Consider the following 18,215-nt stretch of genomic DNA (forward strand, 5'->3'; position numbering starts at 1 on the left):
ATCATTATCTTATTTTTCTCTAATTATTACTCCCATTTTTCTTTCTATTTCTCTCTAATTATTATCCACATTTTCAATCATTACTCTATTTCTCTCTATACTCATTACCTATAAATCCAAATTTCCAAAACGAACAGGATCTTATTTTCTATTTTACGAGATAAATCATTCTCTTACAATACATTACTTTTAATTCAAAAATTAATTACTTACACCTTCCGTCCTTATTCTATTGTCCCTCGTCTTATCCTAACCGGCTAAAAAATTAATTATAATTTTAAATTGGTAATACCGATTATATGTAATATAAATCTTATTTGATAGATCTTAATAAGCTCTTTTAAACAGAATCGGGGTGGGTGCTGCGCAGCTCTGTGTTGCACGGCCGCCGGCGCGGCCTTGCCGGCATCGGTCCGACGATCAGAGACGTCTATTGTGTAGAGCGCGTCGAGCACTACAAGTGTACTACTAAAAATCAATTTGATCAAATATCGTTAAGTGCCTCATTGTAATACATATAACTTGAAAAAAAAAAAAGAATCCTAATGGATACGAAACACTGGATCAAAACCACTAAATCCATTCTTTTCAAATTATATGTGTTTCGATGAGACACTTAACAATATTTTGATCAAGTTGATTTAAAAAATGAATCCTGATGGATACGAAACACTGGATACTAACCATTGAATCTATTCTTTTCAAGTTATATTTGTTCCGATGAGACACTTAACGATATTTGATCAAGTTGATTTTTGGTACACTTGTAGTACTCGACGAGCTCCACGCAGTGAATCTCCGATCGTCGGACCAATGCCGACAAGGCCGTGCAGCACGCTGCGTAGCACCCACTCCGGGTTCCTTTTAAACGATGTTATCAAAATCACCTAAAATATTATAAATTGTAATATATAATCAATTAAAAAATGACACGAATTCTCAAAAAAAAAAAAGAATAGAGACGGAGGAAGTATTTAAGTTGGTGAAACACATCCTTATTTAATTTACTTCTAGTCTTTTTTCCTTCCTAAAATATAGAGGTAAAAGCGGCGGGCCTACATTTAAGGCATCTGAATAGTCATTATCAATCATCAGTTTTGCGGAGTGAAATGAATTCTTCAAATTTGATAAGTTGACTAAAGAGTGGGGTTTTTTTTTAATCTAATTATAGACAATTCATAAATCCATAACTTCATCTAATAATTTTGTAAAGCTGCAAGTCCACACAACCTAATCCCTAGAGTACTTTATGAAAGTGTTTAAATCACTAAAATCCTATAATAAAAAAATGTACCATAAAACCTTATAAAAGTGCATAAACCATATGGTACTCTACTCTAGAGTAATCTACCCTACCTTAGGGTATCCTATCCTATAATAAAAAAGTGAACCCTAAAATCTTATGAAATGGCCTCAATCTTAGGATACCCTACCCTACTTTAGAGTACCCTAAAATGGACTTGAAGCCTTACAAAATTAATAGGTGGCCTTGTAAGCTTATAAATTTCATACGACATATACAGATTACCACTGGAATACAGATCAAGCCATATGGCAGTAACAGATTTCCATTCGAATACAGAAATATATAGAGAAACTAAAGCTAACCATATACAGGAAAAGAAAAAAGACGAAACTGATGTCTAATGCCTAAGCAAGAGTCATCGCTCATTTTACACTGTTATCAACAAGGATCAGCATAAGTGGAGCTATATAGTACCCAGATGCCTTGAGATGACGGAGTTCCATATCAAAGACAACATAAAAAATCGATGAAAATCAACAACTCATAGGATTAAGTCCGAACAGAAATCGGACAAAAACAAAATAAAATATACACTCTCCTCCGTCATTGAGCAACCATTCTCTTGTCTAACCCCTACCAATCTTTGAAGCCGACGACTCAAAAAGCCATTGGCGGCGAGTAGAGTGGTGACGAATGGCTAGCGATTTGGATAGAGAAAAGGAAGGGAAAATAAGATCTGAAGGCAGAGATTGATTTCTCTCCTCCCGCCGCCCAAAGTTGCGTATAAAACCAAGGGGGAGGGAGGGAGGGAGGGAGGAAGAAGAAAAGAAAGTGCGGCCACTCTTTTGGAGTTAAGAGATAGATGCTCTCCTTTTAGAGGGAGAGAATAGAGTGGGTTGGAGGTACAAAATCTCATATTGTTCAATAAATTAGGTAAACAAAAAAAATTAAGCGTGCAAAGTGGGTTGGAGTTGCTAAGAGAAAATAATTAAGAAGAAAACTTTGATGAAAAAGAAAGGGAAAACATAATAGAGAAGAAAACTTTGATGAAAGTGTTCGATTCGAGAAGAAAACATAATAGGGAAGAAAAATTAAGAAGAAAACTTTGATGAAAATAAAACTTTGATGAAAATAATTAAGAAGAAAACTTTGATGAAAGTGTTTGTGGTAATTTTCTTTCCTGGTAGTGGTTCCTCCCAAACCAGATATCTCTTCTTTTTCCAATGCTCTGTTTGGAACGCAGAGGAAAAAAATGAAAAAGAATGGGAAAACATCTCATCCTTTCTATTTTTCTATTGCTAAGTTCCAAACAAACCTTATATTTTCCCCCCACCTGTCCATAGTTTCCAAAAAATAAAAGGAAACTCGTCATGTGAAAAGAGAGTTCAAAAAGCATACACGAAAAAAAAAAAAAAAAAGTGGGGAAAGAAAATCCTCCTTTCCTCTCTCTCTCTCTGTCAGCCTCAGGCACACCCAAAACGCAACAACACAGGGGCGGGCCGGGCGGCCACCTACCATTAACAAGAATCTCTAGCCTTTCGGTAATCTTTTGGACTATACAAAACTATAATTATGCATATTTGTAGGTACATACATATATGTGATATGTCTTGTAATTTTACTTGTCTGTGAAGTGATTGATTTTTATGGTTAGTTAGGTCTGTTTGCAGGTTGTGTTCAATTGGGTTTGCTGTCTTTAGCTTACCCAGAAGGAAAAAAGAAAGAAAACTTCTTGTTCCTTGCACTTGAAATCAGGTAGGATAAATTCCCTCAACTGCTTAGGTCCTTGTGCTTTGTTTTCAATTGGGTTTTTTTGTTGTTGTTGTTGTTGTCATATGTGGATATTGCACTCTTGTTCTTCTTCTTAGACTGGGAATCATTTATTGTAAATTCAGCCCGTTAACTGATAATTACAGCGTGCTACTCATGCAATGGTCTTAATTTCTATTCTATTTCGCAGAATTGCGAATATAGGATTGAGGAAAATTCGAGTTTTTGGTTTTGGCCGCCAGGGAAATCAGATGGACTTCACCCAACAGCTTCTAGGCTGCTATGGTTCTGTTGTTTTTGTGGCTCTTCATCACTTTGATGATTTTTGTTCTTTGGTCTACCAGACTAGGCCGAGGTTCTATTTGAGGAAGATTTTACATGTCGTTTAGGTGTCAAACTTCAATTGTTAAAAGGTGTCAGCTGGGTATATTTTTGTATCAGGAATGGTGTATAAATGTTTGAACTTTTTGGGAAATCACAGAACAAGTGGATACGTCTATCTGCTTGGCCATTTTCATTCTCCGAGTCAAGGCCCTGGGACAGCCTAGCAAGTAGCAAATTGTGATATGAACTTGTTTTTAATTTTCATTCTTGTTGATATATTTGACGAGTAAAATACTTTGATCAACCAGAGATAAGCCCATCGTTTGTATAACATAATTCTTCTAAGAAGTATTGAAGTAAGAGAATTTCATTAGATTGATCTTTGTAATGCTCTAGAACAACCAAAAAATGACTCATTTTGTCACCTGAGATTTTGCTACCTGCACGAAAACTAAACTTTTGATGATGGTTCATATCTGTAACCCTAATTGGGTTATTTAAAGTTTCCTGTAATGCTTTAATTACTGTTTATCAACCACAGACCAGGAGGTAGAAAGTTGTCCTGTGTGGCAAACCCCAATGGCTTGGCTCCCTCGATGACATCCGACCAGCATTTCAAGAGTGTGCAGTGTGGATGTCATGTACCAGTCCGATGAGCTATTTCTATCTGTAGTTCATAATTTACTCCAAATAAGAGCAAACTTGTGAGGTGTATTAGCGGATATATGCAAAAGAACGTTGTGTTGCTTTGTCACTAGTACTTCTTCTCTTTCTTTCCTGTGCAACTTTTATGTTGTTTGCACAGATTTTTTAATTTCATGCTCCTGAAATCATGCCTTGTAGTTCCCTCCTTGGAAAGCTTCATACTTTCATTTGCTATATAGCTTATAAGTAACATATGCTTCAATTTTTTTTTTATAGGATTGGCGCTACTACCAGTATATTATGGGATAATACAGGATGCAACATGCCATGAGCCCAGGGACTTGAGTGCCTAACACAAACACTGCAGGAATGGGGGGTTGCTGTTGTTCTTCCCGAAAACCACAGCTACATGGAACACCTGTGTATTACTATGTCAGTACTTTCTTATATCACCCCTTAATGCCGCCAGTTGTTATCATACAATCTTCTTTGGAAAATACTGGGCAAGTGAAACATAGTTATTTGATGTTGACGGTCTCCTGTTTTATGCCACTTGAATAGGAGGCCCATCCTTTGCTGTGCCCTTGTCATATTAAGTTTATTGAACGAGAAACAGGCGTGCCAGACATTAGTAGCCGCTGAGGGCTTACCACACCTAGCCATCTTAACTGAAGAATCTCTTCAATTCTTTATGATCTTAAAATCATTTGACCGAGCCATCTTGGATTTATTCTTTGTTTCACCAATATAACTGCTGGAATTTCATTTAACTCTATCAGTCTATAAGTCCTACAGCAACATGGTGGTAGATGCATAATGCATTAACTCTAGCAGGTGCTGGAAAAAAAAATTCTGGGCAGATTCGATATTCCTTTTGTTAGTATTGCTAAAGTCAAGACTTTTTCGAAATTTGTCAGTCGTAGCTGTTAACTGTGTTCGAGGGGAACATTCTATGATTTTGCATTCATGCGATTTACAAAAGGTTCTTAATTTTTTTTGTTTCATTTTGTCACTTTGCAAACCCAGATTCTGATCCATCTTCTCCTCATAACCAACAACACGGCAACACCACCGCTCCATTTTATAGTTATCTGCAAATCATTAAGTGATATGCACTAGGCACAAGTTTGTCAAGTTAACTTTGTATTGTCATTATTTTGGACTTCTTTCATGATATAAAGATTAGGAATGTATGTTCAAATGGAAGTCTGCCAACTGTTTTCTGTAATGGTTATCTTTTTAAAATGAAAAAAAAGAAGAGAGTACTGCTGTAGGATTTATTTTGCTTCCAATTATCAATTGTAAACTTTATTGGTCCTTTCTGCAGTGTCCTCCGATTTTGGAAGAGCATGAGTCCTTGACGTCTCATGATAGTGCAGCCATGGTACTGACTGCAGGGTTCCTGGTTGATTTAAATTTGGATACGTCAACCCCTGACACTTATCGACCCCCTCCTGCACCTATACCATATGACGTGGTTCTAGGACGTTCACAATCAACAGACTCTGAGTCCCTGAGCGACACTACTAATGGCAGTGGCTATGAAAATATGTCTTCATGTGCAGATGTTAAAGAGCCAGATTGTGAAACTGACTCTGACATTCTTCTTGCCTCCCCAAAGAAGTTTGAGTTTCGAATTCTAAAATCAGGTGATCTTAATGTATCAGCACTGGAAGATGAGGACGTCTGTCCGACTTGTCTTGAAGGTGCACTACCGGCAGAATCTCACTAGATCAATGTGTTTATTACTTTGTTTACGAGTACAATTATCATTCTTAGTTGTTATAGGCAAGGAACAAATTTCCAGTTGTTTGCACAGCGAATGGATTGTTTTCACTGAGGAACCAAATTGTAGTGCTTCCAACAGAGATTCATAATATAGCAACACCATTTGAAACACATCGAATCATAGAAAAACTGAAGTTATTTAAACAAGGATTTGCACTTTATTTCGTTATACGTGACAATTTTCTGATGGAAATAGTGGTTGCTTAATTCCTGTTTCTAAACATTTTTTTTTTTTTTTTCGATTTTCTTTGGTCTCTTTGGAAATGTTTCCCTACGCTCGGAAACGTTTCAACATTGTTTCAGTTTCTATGCTTGCCGAATCAACAAACCGATGAAATTTTTGATCTTTGGTTAGGGGGAAACTACATCAAGTCAGTGAAGTCACATAAACCAAATTGACTTACGGTTTCATTTTGGATCATCATTTGCAGATTACGATGCAGAGAACCCAAAGATTATCACAAAATGTAACCATTGTTTTCACCTTTCGTGCATTCTAGAGTGGATGGAAAGAAGTGACACTTGCCCTATATGCGACCAGGTCTGCCTCATGCCGTATTGTTACTATTGTACTTTTTCAGAGATAGGATGAAAAATCTTGTTTCCGTGTTTTACAACACTTATCTTTTTACACTCGCTGATATGTTTCTGCTGCTCAATTATACAGGAAATGATATATGAAGCAAACTAATGCTTTGAAGATGGAGCTTCATGGCTCTTCGAAGTATAAGCGTGCAGACTCGGATACTGCAGACACATGGCGGGTAATGGTTGTTGTAAATGGTTAGGGCCAATGGACTCTAAATCCATCTTAGCTTGTTCATTAGTATTTATTAGATTTTTTTTCTTTATTATGCCAACCTAAAAAGAGAGACGGAGCGCAGCTGCTTGCTGCCCTTAGCCTTAGGTTGGCTGTGTATATATTAAGGTCCATTTCCTTTCACTAGTGATCAAACCCTCATTTTATGGGTTGAAGAATCTGAGGAGTAATTATTCAGTGCCCCTAGGGCACCGCTACCCCGTGTCCATCCCCCTCCGCCACCCCATGGGACCTATACATTTTGTCTTGGATTCCCCAGAAATGCGTAGTGATGGATAAGCCAGGGCCACTGAATAATTTTTCTTTGTTTAAGGGATCTAATTGCAGCACGGCAAATTACCCTCTATGTTGGTTGCAGTGATGCACAGATTATCTGTTTCCTTTTCTCTGCAATGCACTAGTAGTTGGATATCCTGCATGCATTTGGTCGTTTGCTCTGGTTCCATTGTTTATAGGAAGAGGATCGATCCTCTTCGGACTGGAACGTGTCGTTCTAGATCTTCTTGAGAAACATCAATCCTGCCAAAATTCACGTCGATCAGATACCAATCAATGTGATTTTAGAAAACTTTTATCTTGATAATAAGTAAAATAAAATAAAAATCGTTTGCAGTGAGTCTCTTCAGCACCACCTCTCTTCTCAACCTTCAGAAGAAAGTCTTTCCCTCGTTTTTAGTTCTATAATCCTGGATTTTCGTGTTATAAAAACATCAGTGCATATAAGTTTGATTGTTGAATTATATACAGGACGGAAATAAGGAATACTGGAATTAGTTGTTTTGTGTTTGACTAGAGTAGAGGATGAGGATGGAGTTAATCTGGAAAAGGGGAATAGCTACCACCACTTCCAAAGTTCCCTTGGTAAATGGACGAGTAATCCACCCTTATCCAATTTAGGCCCCGTTCCATAACACCTTTTTAAAAAATAAGTACTTATTTCACATTTTCAGACTTAAAAATAATGTAAATGAAAAATAATTTTTCAATTTTTTTTTGCACCGTATAGAAGAGATCTATCAAACAAGATCCATATTGATAGGAAAATTATTTGCATAAGCGCATAATTTTTGAGCTTGAAATTGCCTTCTTAAAAAATAAGTACTTATTTTCCTTTCCGGAACGGAGCCTTAGCCCTTAAACCGTGTGCCGACAAACGGCAGACTATGGAAAAGAGGGACATGTGGACCCACCCTTCAGTCACATCCCTTAATCTACTTCTCTTATCTTGCAATCAAACATGCCCAATGTAATTTTTTTTTTTATCGGCAAAAAGATAGATTTCATTAACTCAAAACACAAAGTATAGAGTCAATAGGAACTTGGAAACACCTGTCTGACCACTCAAGACCCTCATCTCTTAACTACGTGGAGGAACCGATTTAGGCCCTACAGGATGAGTCCAAACCAGCAAGATAAAAACACCTAAAACCCGAAGTTGGTAAGAAGCCAACAACGAGACCCCAAAAAAAACCAAACACCTAAAAACGGGCCAGGCCCAACACCAAAACAACCACCCAAAACCAAACCCTACAAAACAAAATGCACAGCCACCCAACGCCGCCGCCGCACCTGCCAACCGAGACCCACACATCAAACCACGGCTCCACCACAGATCTACAACACACGCACAGCCGCCCAATGTATTAATAGGGAACTAATTAGAGTTAGCCTAGTTTGTCATTTTTGTATAGTCTTCAGTGTCTTCACTAACAGGTGAAGAGTATTATTTTTCATTTACACGACCCACTGTTTGTTGGTTAATTCTTATCTTCTCTATTTATTTGTCCATTTTTTTATTATTCAAGACATTTTGAATAATCATCTATCTTTAATAATTCATATTATTTATTGATTCAATTACAGTACACGACTATCTACACAAAGACAAACAAATTCGAACAGGAAGTATAACATTTTTCACATATTTTTAACTTTTTTAGTTGCTCTCATAGGCACAGATCCTCTCTTTTTTCATTTTTTGTTTTGAAGAAAGATTAGCCACTACTTTAGGCTCTCGATAGCATTTTCCTTTTCCGGAATAAATAAATAATTGCTCATATGCTACCCACTACTACTTGGATTCCATTTATTTGGAAAAGGTCATCACGTCTTAATATTAAAGGTGAATGCTGGTGAAGCTTATATCTTTCCTTATAGGAAAAGCTTAAGAACATAACCCCAAGGGGCGGGTTGGTCAAGTAGTTTTGGCTTCCAACTTAAATGTTTATTCCATTTTAAGGTCTCAAGTTCGATTCTCCTTGCCAACAATTTTTGGGGCCACCTCTGACCTCACTCCCACGCATAAGCGTGCGAAACGGCTATGAAAAGTGTTGTAGGGATTAATCCGAGATGCACGGGACACCCTTCTGCATTACCCCCAAAAAAAAGTGTGAGAACATAGATCTAAAATGCAGATCCGGAATCTAATGCATGCGTGTAGGTGTGCATCGGATGCACAGGACGGTATATGACACAATTGTGTCCGCATCTGTGCTATAAATTTGTGTTCCTATCATTGTTTTTTTTTTTAATATCCTCCATATAAGTATATAATATCCCGACATTCACAGCTAATTTATCCACTTGAACTCATTTTCCATTTTTTGTGGTGTACCTGGTCTTATTGTTGTGGTATAATAGCAAAAAAAAAATTCTCAAGTAAAGGACATAATAGTAATTTACTGTTAAAATCTTCATAATGAATGGACATTCCCTTCGAATATTATCAGGCAAATTATTACATTTTGCATCCCTTGGATATTACTCTGCTCTTGCTTTAGCCCTCAAGTTCGTGACAATGCTCGCCTAAGAAAATATGAAGACATTAAACTAATAGTGAATACGATTTGGCCATTTTCTATCTCAGTATCTCCCCATGGCGGTCATGTTGTTGGAGCTCCACATGTCGGTACTCACTTTAGTTACAGATAAAAATATAGGCGATATAGGTTCTCTTAATACAAATACATAGCAGGGGTTGAGTTAGGTTCATGGTGGATCCATTGAAAAAATTCAACCCGCAATCAATCTAAAAACCATCAACATATCACCCCGCCAATTCGATCTCCCACCGCGCGGATACAGCTTCCATGTGGTTTGACGGGTTGACAAAGTTTTTGCACCAATATTTGTATTTCAATGAGCCAAAGTAGACCCATCAGTAGATTTCGTGGAACTCTGTCCATGTACTCATGTAGTTTATTTCTGTGATTGATCTTTGCATCCTTAAGGCTTGTTAATCCGATGTTAATTTTTTGAGCCACGTGGTTAGGCTAATAGTTAGTAGGTCAGCTGGCACGAGTTGTAATAATTTATCACCTTGTAAACCATACCTACTTTGAGAGACAGGAATGGAGGCAACTTATCACCACTCCTAGGAATCAATTTTCTAGGAATTTTTGAGTATGAAAGAAATATGACTGGTAGGAATTAAATTCCTAGGAATACTATACTTGAAGTAATATCATTCCTGTGTTTGGATTAAATTTAGTAATCTTACGCATGATTAATCAATTGTTTTGAAAATTTATCAAAGTCAATATTTTCTTTTCTTTTTTATAGATCGAGCCAGGAATCTAAAGTTCCCATGGAGTTAAGGAGTGATCAGATTTTCATTCAATCTGATAATGTGATTACAGATTGGATGTTTTATTAGGAATCACAATCTTATTTCTATCTCTTCCAAACGTGGGAACACTGTTGACCTATTGTATACAATTCTCTTTGCACTTTTTGTATGCTTATCTTTCTCATTAGAGCGATTCTAAGTGTGGAAGCAAAACTAGATTTCTTTCAAATTTAAAGAGCCATATCAGCAAAAAAAAAAAAAAAAACTCTTCAAAGGAAGAAGGAAAAGTACTAGCCTATGATTCCTATTTATATGTAGCTTTCTCTCGCTTTGAACTTTTGAGGACAAAGAAATGACTCTTCGACTTTACAACTCATTACTATTCAAGGTAAAACAATGATGCTAGATACGCAATATTTTACAACAACACCAACCACACCCGCCTATATGATACTACATAATTGATAATGAGAGAACAACCATTTTAAAATTACTTTGCAACCCCAATTATGCAATGCCACGTAAGCGAATATGGTTGGTGTTGTGCAGAAGTGTTGTATCCATACATTATCATAAAAACATTCCAAATCTGACAGATAAAAGACCTAACTAAAAGATTCTCCTGAAGCGGACTTGTTACACGACTCTTCAACTTGCCGCACGGTAACCGAACTCTATATCTGACATTATATTTTTCTTCTTTTATTGGAGATGCTCTTAAAGTTTTTGTCATTTTCTTTCCCCAAGATCCCTTGTCCTAACATGGGGGGTGTTGTGTTCTTGTCCTAACATGGGGGGTGTTGTGTTGTAGTGCAGGGTCGCACTCCAATATTGTAGTGCGGCATTTGAGTCGCCTATCTCGGCAACCAATAGTCCAAATTTCATCTCGACATGGATGGCTCAGATCTACATGGAGAAGCTGAAATCCGAACTATTGATTCCAAGATGAACGACTCGGATGCTATATTACAACCCTATAATGTAGTTCTACACTACAAGACATGAACGAGTGCAATTTTGTTCACTTTTCTTAAAAGAGGATGATGAACATTATCTCTTTTTTATTGGTTGAAATGATATACGTCTCACCCCTGCAATACACTTTTTGACAAGCATGACGTTACTTTGTGGTGGGATCCACATAATTACAACTAATAGAAATGAGGGTAATGTTCACCCCAACCCAACCCAACCCAAACCCACCTCCCTAGTTAATCAACCATGGTTAGTTGATGATGCCAACTAGTATAAAAGAAGGTCTTGGCCCTTCTTGAAAAACCCTACGATACACCTCCAAAGTTCTCCTATTAGATCTCTGCCCACATCCCTTTATTGCACAAAAGGACCCTTCGAAAAATAGGGGTTGAAAAGAGGACAAAGAAGTCATCGCCCCAAAAAAAAACCAAACAAAAATTCTGGTACGTCTCTCCTTCCTTCCTTACTTCTCCAATGACAAATCTTTGATTTTCCGTAGAGAAAGGGTCAATATCTGTAAACCCAAATTGAAAAGGCCCTTTTCCCTCTCTCCCTCTCTCTCCTCTGGTTTCTTTAGAGAGAGAGAGGGCGGGACATAAATGATGGGTGGGCCAAACTTGTTTCAAGCCCTAGATTTGTTTCGAGCCCTAGATCAATGACTTCCCGCCAAAAGCCCATCTCTCTTACAGGACCCAGATGTTTAATCGGTACATCCATCCTTCTGTTTCTATCTGTACTATGAATATACTTGTGTGAATATTTTGCTGGGTTTTTTCCTGCTTATTATTGGGTTTAAACTCGCAAGCCATTACTGGGTTGTCAAAGATAGCTTATGCATGTACGTCCATTGCTCTATAATGGAGGATCTATGTTTCTATGCATATGTCGATACTTTGCTATTTGCTTTCCGGAAAATGCATACATGTGGGAGTGAGTTATCATTGGTTTTTAGGGTTTGAGCGATTTATCCTAACATTTGAATTCCATTAATTTTTGGTTACTATTCTATTTAGCTCTTTCATTACCTCAGTGGTTGAGTTGGCTCTTTGTTCCTCTAGCTATATTGCTCGTGCTTCATTACCTAAGTGGTTGTTGCATTTCTGCCGTTTTTTGTATGTCAACCTCAACACCAGAAAATACGTACTTTTACCTAAATTTACGAGCACGCATATCGTGTGGGCACCGGCCGCTATTATAGTAGTATGTGTCAATATTTTGCTATTTTCTTTTCTGCAAATGTATATTTGTATGAGTTCAGTGAGTTATAATTGGTTTTTAAGGTTTGAATTCATAATCCATGACAGGGTGGCAGAAGATAGCTCATGGGTCTGTTTTGGATGGTTCATAATCCTCCAGAAGCTTCAAACAAAGAAGTTTTGGTATGATTTCACACTTGGTTCAGAGGATTTTGTTGATGGTTCAGAAGAAGACAAGCTTCGATGTTTGTTCAGTCTATTGTTGTTTACTTTTCACGAACAGACCTGTTGGATTGACTATTTTCGGTCTAAACCTTCAATGCTTGGAGATGAGAATTCAGTAGATTTGTTCAAGCTTTACTTTCTAGTGAAAGAAAAAGGAGACGGTTTCAGCGGAGGGGTTGTTGGATTCCGTTGTCAAAGAGTTTGGGTTGTGATCTGGTGTTGCTTCTGATTTGAAATTGGCTTGTGACAAAGCATTCCAGAAACAATTCGTGCAGGTCTGAGTGATTGTTTAATGGAGTTTGAGCCCGAGTTTAGAGGGTCTTCATCGGAAATTTCGGATCAGAAGAACGAGAATGGAGATTACCTGTATTTGGATTTGGAAGAGAGTGACATGGATTCTATGGTAGGGAAATTGAGCAATGGCAATGAGGTTATAGGTTTGGTGGAATCAGATGAAAGCAGGAAAGGTGGTGAAGACTGCAAAAACTTGTACGAAGGCGAAGAATGTATGATTTCTGGTTCAAGTGTGTTTTCTAATAGGAAGAGAAAGCGGGGGTGTCGGTGGAGGATGCTGGATTGGGTTGTTGAGGTTGCAAAGAATCCTTGTGATCCAGAAGTTGTATCGTTACCTGAAAGGCCGGATTGGAAGCAGTATGGGAGGGAACAGTTATGGAAGCAGGTTTTATTAGCCCGACATGCAATGTTTCTCAAAAGAAATGGCAATAGAAGTCCCGAGCAAAAAATTTCGAATTGGCTGGTATGTCTTAAAAGCTCGAGTTTCCTATCATATGATGATTCACTCTCAAAATGCTTTACTGTGCATTGCAAGGTGTTGGTTGTTCCAAATTTCCCATCGTTTTGCATGAAGTTGTCTCTGACTAAAATGTGCTTGTGCAATAGGCCTTTTTACTTGATGGTATATCCCTACAACGAACTGCTTTACCTTTTTGCTCAAAATAATTTCAGATCTTTGTTGTCTTAGTTGTTGCTTAAGAGTGCCTCCGATTCTCTCAACCTGTGTCATATACCAAATATACAGATTGAAAGAGTGCATTCTAGGTGACTAACTGTATTTATTCTAACTGTCCATAGAGTTGCATCATCTTGATTTTGCTCTTCCCAAACTCACCTCAATCACAGAATTTAATTTGCTTGTTTAACCTACTTCCAAATAATTGTGGCGAAAATATTTAGTCTTGTTTGGATGGATAAGGATGCAGTCTTGTTTAGATGACAATTGATGCTCTTATTCAACAAATTCATTCTGTATTTTGTTTTGCTAAAAAAAAAAAATTTTTTTTTGGGAGATATAATGTGAAGATGCGAGGGAAATGATACAAAAAATAGTTGTGGATAATTTGGTAGCTCTATAGGTGAGATGGTTGCGGGAGTGATTTTTACAAATGATTTTCTGTGAAATAAATTTCTTAGGAACTTGTCCAAGCATTTTTATAAAGCAATTATTGCAATTTTTCTTGGTTGGTCGGTCAGATTGACACCCATAGAAATGTTACGCGTCTTTTGGTGTATGTTACGTATATTTTTTTTATGTACCTTTTTTTTTTTTTTTGGTTAGTTATGCAGGGGTGTGCCTTGGAAATACATGGTACACTATATTTTTGGTGCATGGTACGCATATTTTTTGTGTATGTTATGCATATTTTTGATTCATTAGTTTCGCATTTTTATGGTGTTAGTTACGTACTTTTTTTCAGGTGAAGTTATGGGTTGGTGTACGGTAAACCTCAAAATATTTAGACATTCTTTTGTCAATTACATGTTCTTTTAGTGTTATTTACGTAATCTTTTGGTGTTAGCTGCGCATATTTTTGGTAACAAAACTTTCCTTACTAAAATTTTTGGAGGTGTGTACCATAAGCTTAGTGGGGAAAGATATGCATGAGAATTTTAGTACTTGCGGTTTTGTTTCATGACTGGAATTCTGTTCAAATGCACTTGGAAGATGGAACAAGAATTTATGAATCTATTAATACTTTCCACATCTACATTGTATGCTAGTTTATCCAATTCTGGCCAAGAAAGTTTTATGCTGGAAAGTGAAGTGAAAGAAAGGAAAGGGTAATTCAAATGAAAAGTTTGGTGAGAATCTGGCTATCTTCGATAAAGCTGAAAAATTAAGTATTGAAACCTGAATACTGAACTTTTGAAGTTGAAAAGTTGTTTGATAAAATATGAAGAGCTGAATTAACATAACTGTTACAAAAACAAAGAGAAATGAATTTTTGGTTAAGTGGTAGTGATGGAGAGGTGGTGACTGCAGTCTGCATGTGACGTGGTAGAGAGATGGTGGTTGTAGTGGTCATTAGTAATGTCACGGTGGTGGTAGTAGCAGGGTGGAGCAGTGGTGGTTGAAAAGGAGGTGCTGTGGGGGAAGGATTGCGATGGTGTTGGTGGTGGTGGAGAGACGGCGTCACGGCGGTGGTGGAAAGCGGTGAAAGTGATGGCAGTAGTGAGCGGTCGTGTAGTTGTGGTGGTGAAGAAGGGTGAATGTAGGAGCGGATCAAACATGATAAAGATATGGAAAGATAGTGGTGGTTGGAGCGCTGGTGGCGGCATTGGAGAGATAGCTGTAGTGGCAGCAGCAGTGGTGGTGGCAGTGATAGTGGTGGTGGTTGTAGCAACTGTGCTGTTCAAAAAAAGTAATTGTAGGGACTGTGGAGTGGTGGTAGTGATGGCGGTAGTGGAGTGGGGTTGGTAGTGGCGGCGGTGGCGTAGCTATAGTGGTGGTGGGGCAAGCAGTGGTCGTGGAGGGTGCTGGTGGTGAAGGAAGACAAATTAAGTAATTAAGTAGGTTCTAGAGTTTAGACTGCTTAATTTTTGTAACTTTTTAAGTCTACATTTTAAGACACTTAAGATACTATTAAGTATGATGAAGTATGGCTATCAAACCTACTTAATTACCCATTACATCTTTCTTTTTTTTGGATAAGCAATTACCTCATTACTTATCGCTTAATACATTCAATTTTGAGTGCTGACTTGGGTTATCAAACATTCCCTTGCACTTAAACATACACTATGGATCATGATAGGAAAGGGACAACTATAGGCATAATGGGAAGTCTAATAAGAGTTGGCTACTTTCACAAGAAAATAAAATTTATTTTCTCGTAATTTAGCGAGAAAATGAAATGTACGCAAAATTTAAGCATGTATGAGAAAATTAATTTTCTAGCACTTTCTACTATTTTCATACTAGTCAATCACTAAGACTTTCACTCTAATCTAACGGACCTGCAATTGCCCTGTCTTGGCTAGTTTCGGTTGAGGTATATGTTGTTAGTAGCTTGCAATATGCTATCTAAAATTCATTTTTCCGGTGGTCCTTAGCTCAGTTTCAGAGCATTTGACTACAGTTTTCACCCCTTCATTTTCTTGTTGAGAATGTAAAGAAACATGGATATCTCCACTTCTCTGCATTATTTTGTCGAATTTTGACTCTTTGTAGAAGCAAAGGATGCATCCATCAATGTATGATGATCACAGTGGATCTGAGAGGCAAAGAAGCAGCCAGAGGCTTGTTTCAGCAAAAGAGTCACGATCACTTTCTTCCAAAATACGACCTCGTTCGGACTCATCATCGAGTACTCAGACTCAGTTAGAGGATTACTTGGACAAAGAATCTGAAACCCTGTCTACAAATTCCGTATTTACTTTTTTAAACGATAATCAGAACCGGAAACGGGTCCCAGTGGGGCCGTTTTTTCAAGCTAATGTACTGGAATGGACTGGGGAGACTTGTGAAAGTGACTCTAGATGGTTAGGCTCACGGGTTTGGCCAGTAGAAAGTGGGGAACCAAGCAAATATCTAATTGAAAGGGATCGCATTGGGAAAGGAAGACAAGAGTCATGTGGATGTGAAAACCCAGGTTCCATTGAATGTGTCAGATTCCACGTCTCTGAGAAAAGGGTGAGAGTAAAGCTTGAACTTGGTTTGGCTTTCCTACGCTTGAAGTTCGATAGGATGGGTGAGGAAGTTGCACTTTCTTGGACAAAGGAAGAAGAGAAAAGGTTCCAGGAAATAATTAAGTCAAATCCTGCATCTCTGGATATGTGTTTCTGGGATGAAATTGTTAAGTCGTTTACTAGCAAAAAGAGGGAGGATTTGGTGAGCTACTACTTCAATGTCTATCTTTTACGGCGTCGGGGTTACCAGAATAGGTCCACTCCTAGCAACATTGAGAGTGATGATGAAGAATCAGAGTTTGGACCCGTGACTAATCGCTATAGGCATGATGCACTTAAATCTCCAGGTTCCATTTTCTGTTCCCCAAAGAAGCCACACTCGAATGTCAAATAGTTCCCAGGGGATTAGGGTCAAGGGCTTTCTTGGGAAACTTGAAGTGCAACAGTTTTGTCTTCATGTTCAGCATTTTCAAGGAAAATTTACCTTTCCTTTTCACTCAAAACTACGAGTCTGCAATGGCTGTTGATATGTAAGTTGTAGCTTCTAGTGTTTCTTGATGGGGATAACACCGAAAAAGCTAGTAAGAGAGCAGTTCCGGAGGTTGATTGATACATATAGTGGTGAAAGATGCTAATTGTAGAGGCACAAGCCACTTGATTTTGGTTCATCTTTTTCTGTTTCTCAGCATATACTTTTGGTTTCTGCCATTCACCATGATTCCCAGCATCTCGTACGACCGTACAGGTACTTTTACTTTTACCCATTTATTCTTTTTTCACTCAGTTTCTTCCCGGCAGGGCTGGTCCGAAACCAAGCCTTGTGATTGTTGAGAGGATTTGAAAGTTCTTGAGGGTGGGAGAATGGAATCTACGTTAGAATTCAGATTGTAGTCCTTTCGAGAAAGGTTACACGCTTTTTCCTTTTGGTATGTGGATATTGGGAAAGAATGGTGTGAGAAAATCTATTCTGCTTAATCCATTTCCATCTATGGTTCTCTCCATTCAACTGCGAATATCTCCTTAGTCCCTAACACGTATGTTGATTAATGTGTACCTGTTCATGTCATATGGAGAGCCTTAGGTGACATTTAACTGTTGGATTTTGACGTCTGCTTATTTGTTTTTATTGATTAAACATGTAGCTATTGACAAAGCACAAGGATTGATGTATCCAACCCTAATTAATTAGGACACAAGGCTCGATTTGGTTTGTTTGGTCTAATTGATCCTAGTCATACCTCCCTTGTCCTTCTGTTGTGTGACCTGTGTTTTTGGTGGTGTCTCTGTTGTAAATCTTTTATGGTGTCAATCATGAACCATTATATTGGAGTTACGAAAGGGCTTACGCCCATATCCCGTGTGTTAGCAGCTGTTTTCTTTTATATGAACAGTCACATTTTTCAGTTCGTTCTAGATTTGAGTGAAATTGTTAGGGTTCAAAATCGATTAGATTAGAGGTGCTATGATCCAAGTTATTCGAACCCTAATCCAAAGTTGTTTGAATTGATTCAGAATAATCAGAAAACAGTTCCCTCATGTGGGTTTTACCAATACTATTGACTTTGGATGAAGAAGAAAGGTAAGGAACATTACAATTGAATTGGGTCTGTCGATATTTCTTCTCTTGATGTCTTCGGGCTTTGATTTCAGGACATGGTTTGTCTATTTTTAAAAGTTGAATGAAAAAGATTTTTTTTTTTTTTTTTCAATTTGACCCTTCTCTATGAAGTG

General features: G+C 37.8%; 2 protein-coding genes across 9 annotated transcripts; both read left to right on the top strand.

Moving 5' to 3' along the window:
• Positions 1-2,618: 2,618 nt before the first annotated feature.
• On the top strand, positions 2,619-6,937 carry LOC131333647 (probable E3 ubiquitin-protein ligase RHB1A). 7 transcript variants are annotated; one of them, XM_058368274.1, is made up of 6 exons: positions 2,619-2,787; positions 2,917-3,001; positions 4,262-4,417; positions 5,313-5,691; positions 6,205-6,314; positions 6,441-6,937. In XM_058368274.1, exons 3-6 carry the CDS (start codon positions 4,355-4,357, stop codon positions 6,462-6,464), a joined length of 576 nt encoding a protein of 191 aa, XP_058224257.1. In that variant the 5' UTR covers positions 2,619-2,787; positions 2,917-3,001; positions 4,262-4,354; the 3' UTR covers positions 6,465-6,937. The 7 variants fall into 7 exon arrangements, with proteins under 7 accessions (XP_058224257.1, XP_058224256.1, XP_058224259.1 ...); XM_058368273.1 differs by having other exon boundaries at positions 2,628-2,787; positions 2,905-3,001; XM_058368276.1 differs by having other exon boundaries at positions 2,628-2,787; positions 2,905-3,001; positions 4,280-4,417.
• Positions 6,938-11,455: 4,518 nt separating this feature from the next.
• On the top strand, positions 11,456-17,485 carry LOC131333055 (AT-rich interactive domain-containing protein 1-like). Of its 2 annotated transcripts, none has more exons than XM_058367374.1 (3): positions 11,456-11,579; positions 12,441-13,314; positions 16,027-17,485. In XM_058367374.1, the coding sequence occupies exons 2-3, from the start codon at positions 12,850-12,852 to the stop codon at positions 16,876-16,878; spliced, it is 1,317 nt and encodes a 438-aa protein (XP_058223357.1). In that variant the 5' UTR covers positions 11,456-11,579; positions 12,441-12,849; the 3' UTR covers positions 16,879-17,485. The 2 variants fall into 2 exon arrangements, with proteins under 2 accessions (XP_058223357.1, XP_058223358.1); XM_058367375.1 differs by lacking the exon at positions 11,456-11,579 and adding an exon at positions 11,587-11,888.
• The last annotated feature ends 730 nt before the right edge of the window (positions 17,486-18,215 follow it).

This window comes from Rhododendron vialii, chromosome 7a, assembly GCF_030253575.1.
Source record: "Rhododendron vialii isolate Sample 1 chromosome 7a, ASM3025357v1".
NCBI lineage: Eukaryota > Viridiplantae > Streptophyta > Magnoliopsida > Ericales > Ericaceae > Rhododendron > Rhododendron vialii.

Coding starts and splice junctions, on each gene's coding strand:
- LOC131333647 (XM_058368274.1), top strand. CDS start 4,355: ATGGGGGGTTGCTGTTGTTCTTCCCGAAAACCACAGCTACATGGAACA. Junction 4,418..5,312: donor GAACACCTGTGTATTACTAT/GTCAGTACTTTC, acceptor TCCTTTCTGCAG/TGTCCTCCGATTTTGGAAGA. Junction 5,692..6,204: donor CTGTCCGACTTGTCTTGAAG/GTGCACTACCGG, acceptor CATCATTTGCAG/ATTACGATGCAGAGAACCCA.
- LOC131333055 (XM_058367374.1), top strand. CDS start 12,850: ATGGAGTTTGAGCCCGAGTTTAGAGGGTCTTCATCGGAAATTTCGGAT. Junction 13,315..16,026: donor AAAAAATTTCGAATTGGCTG/GTATGTCTTAAA, acceptor GACTCTTTGTAG/AAGCAAAGGATGCATCCATC.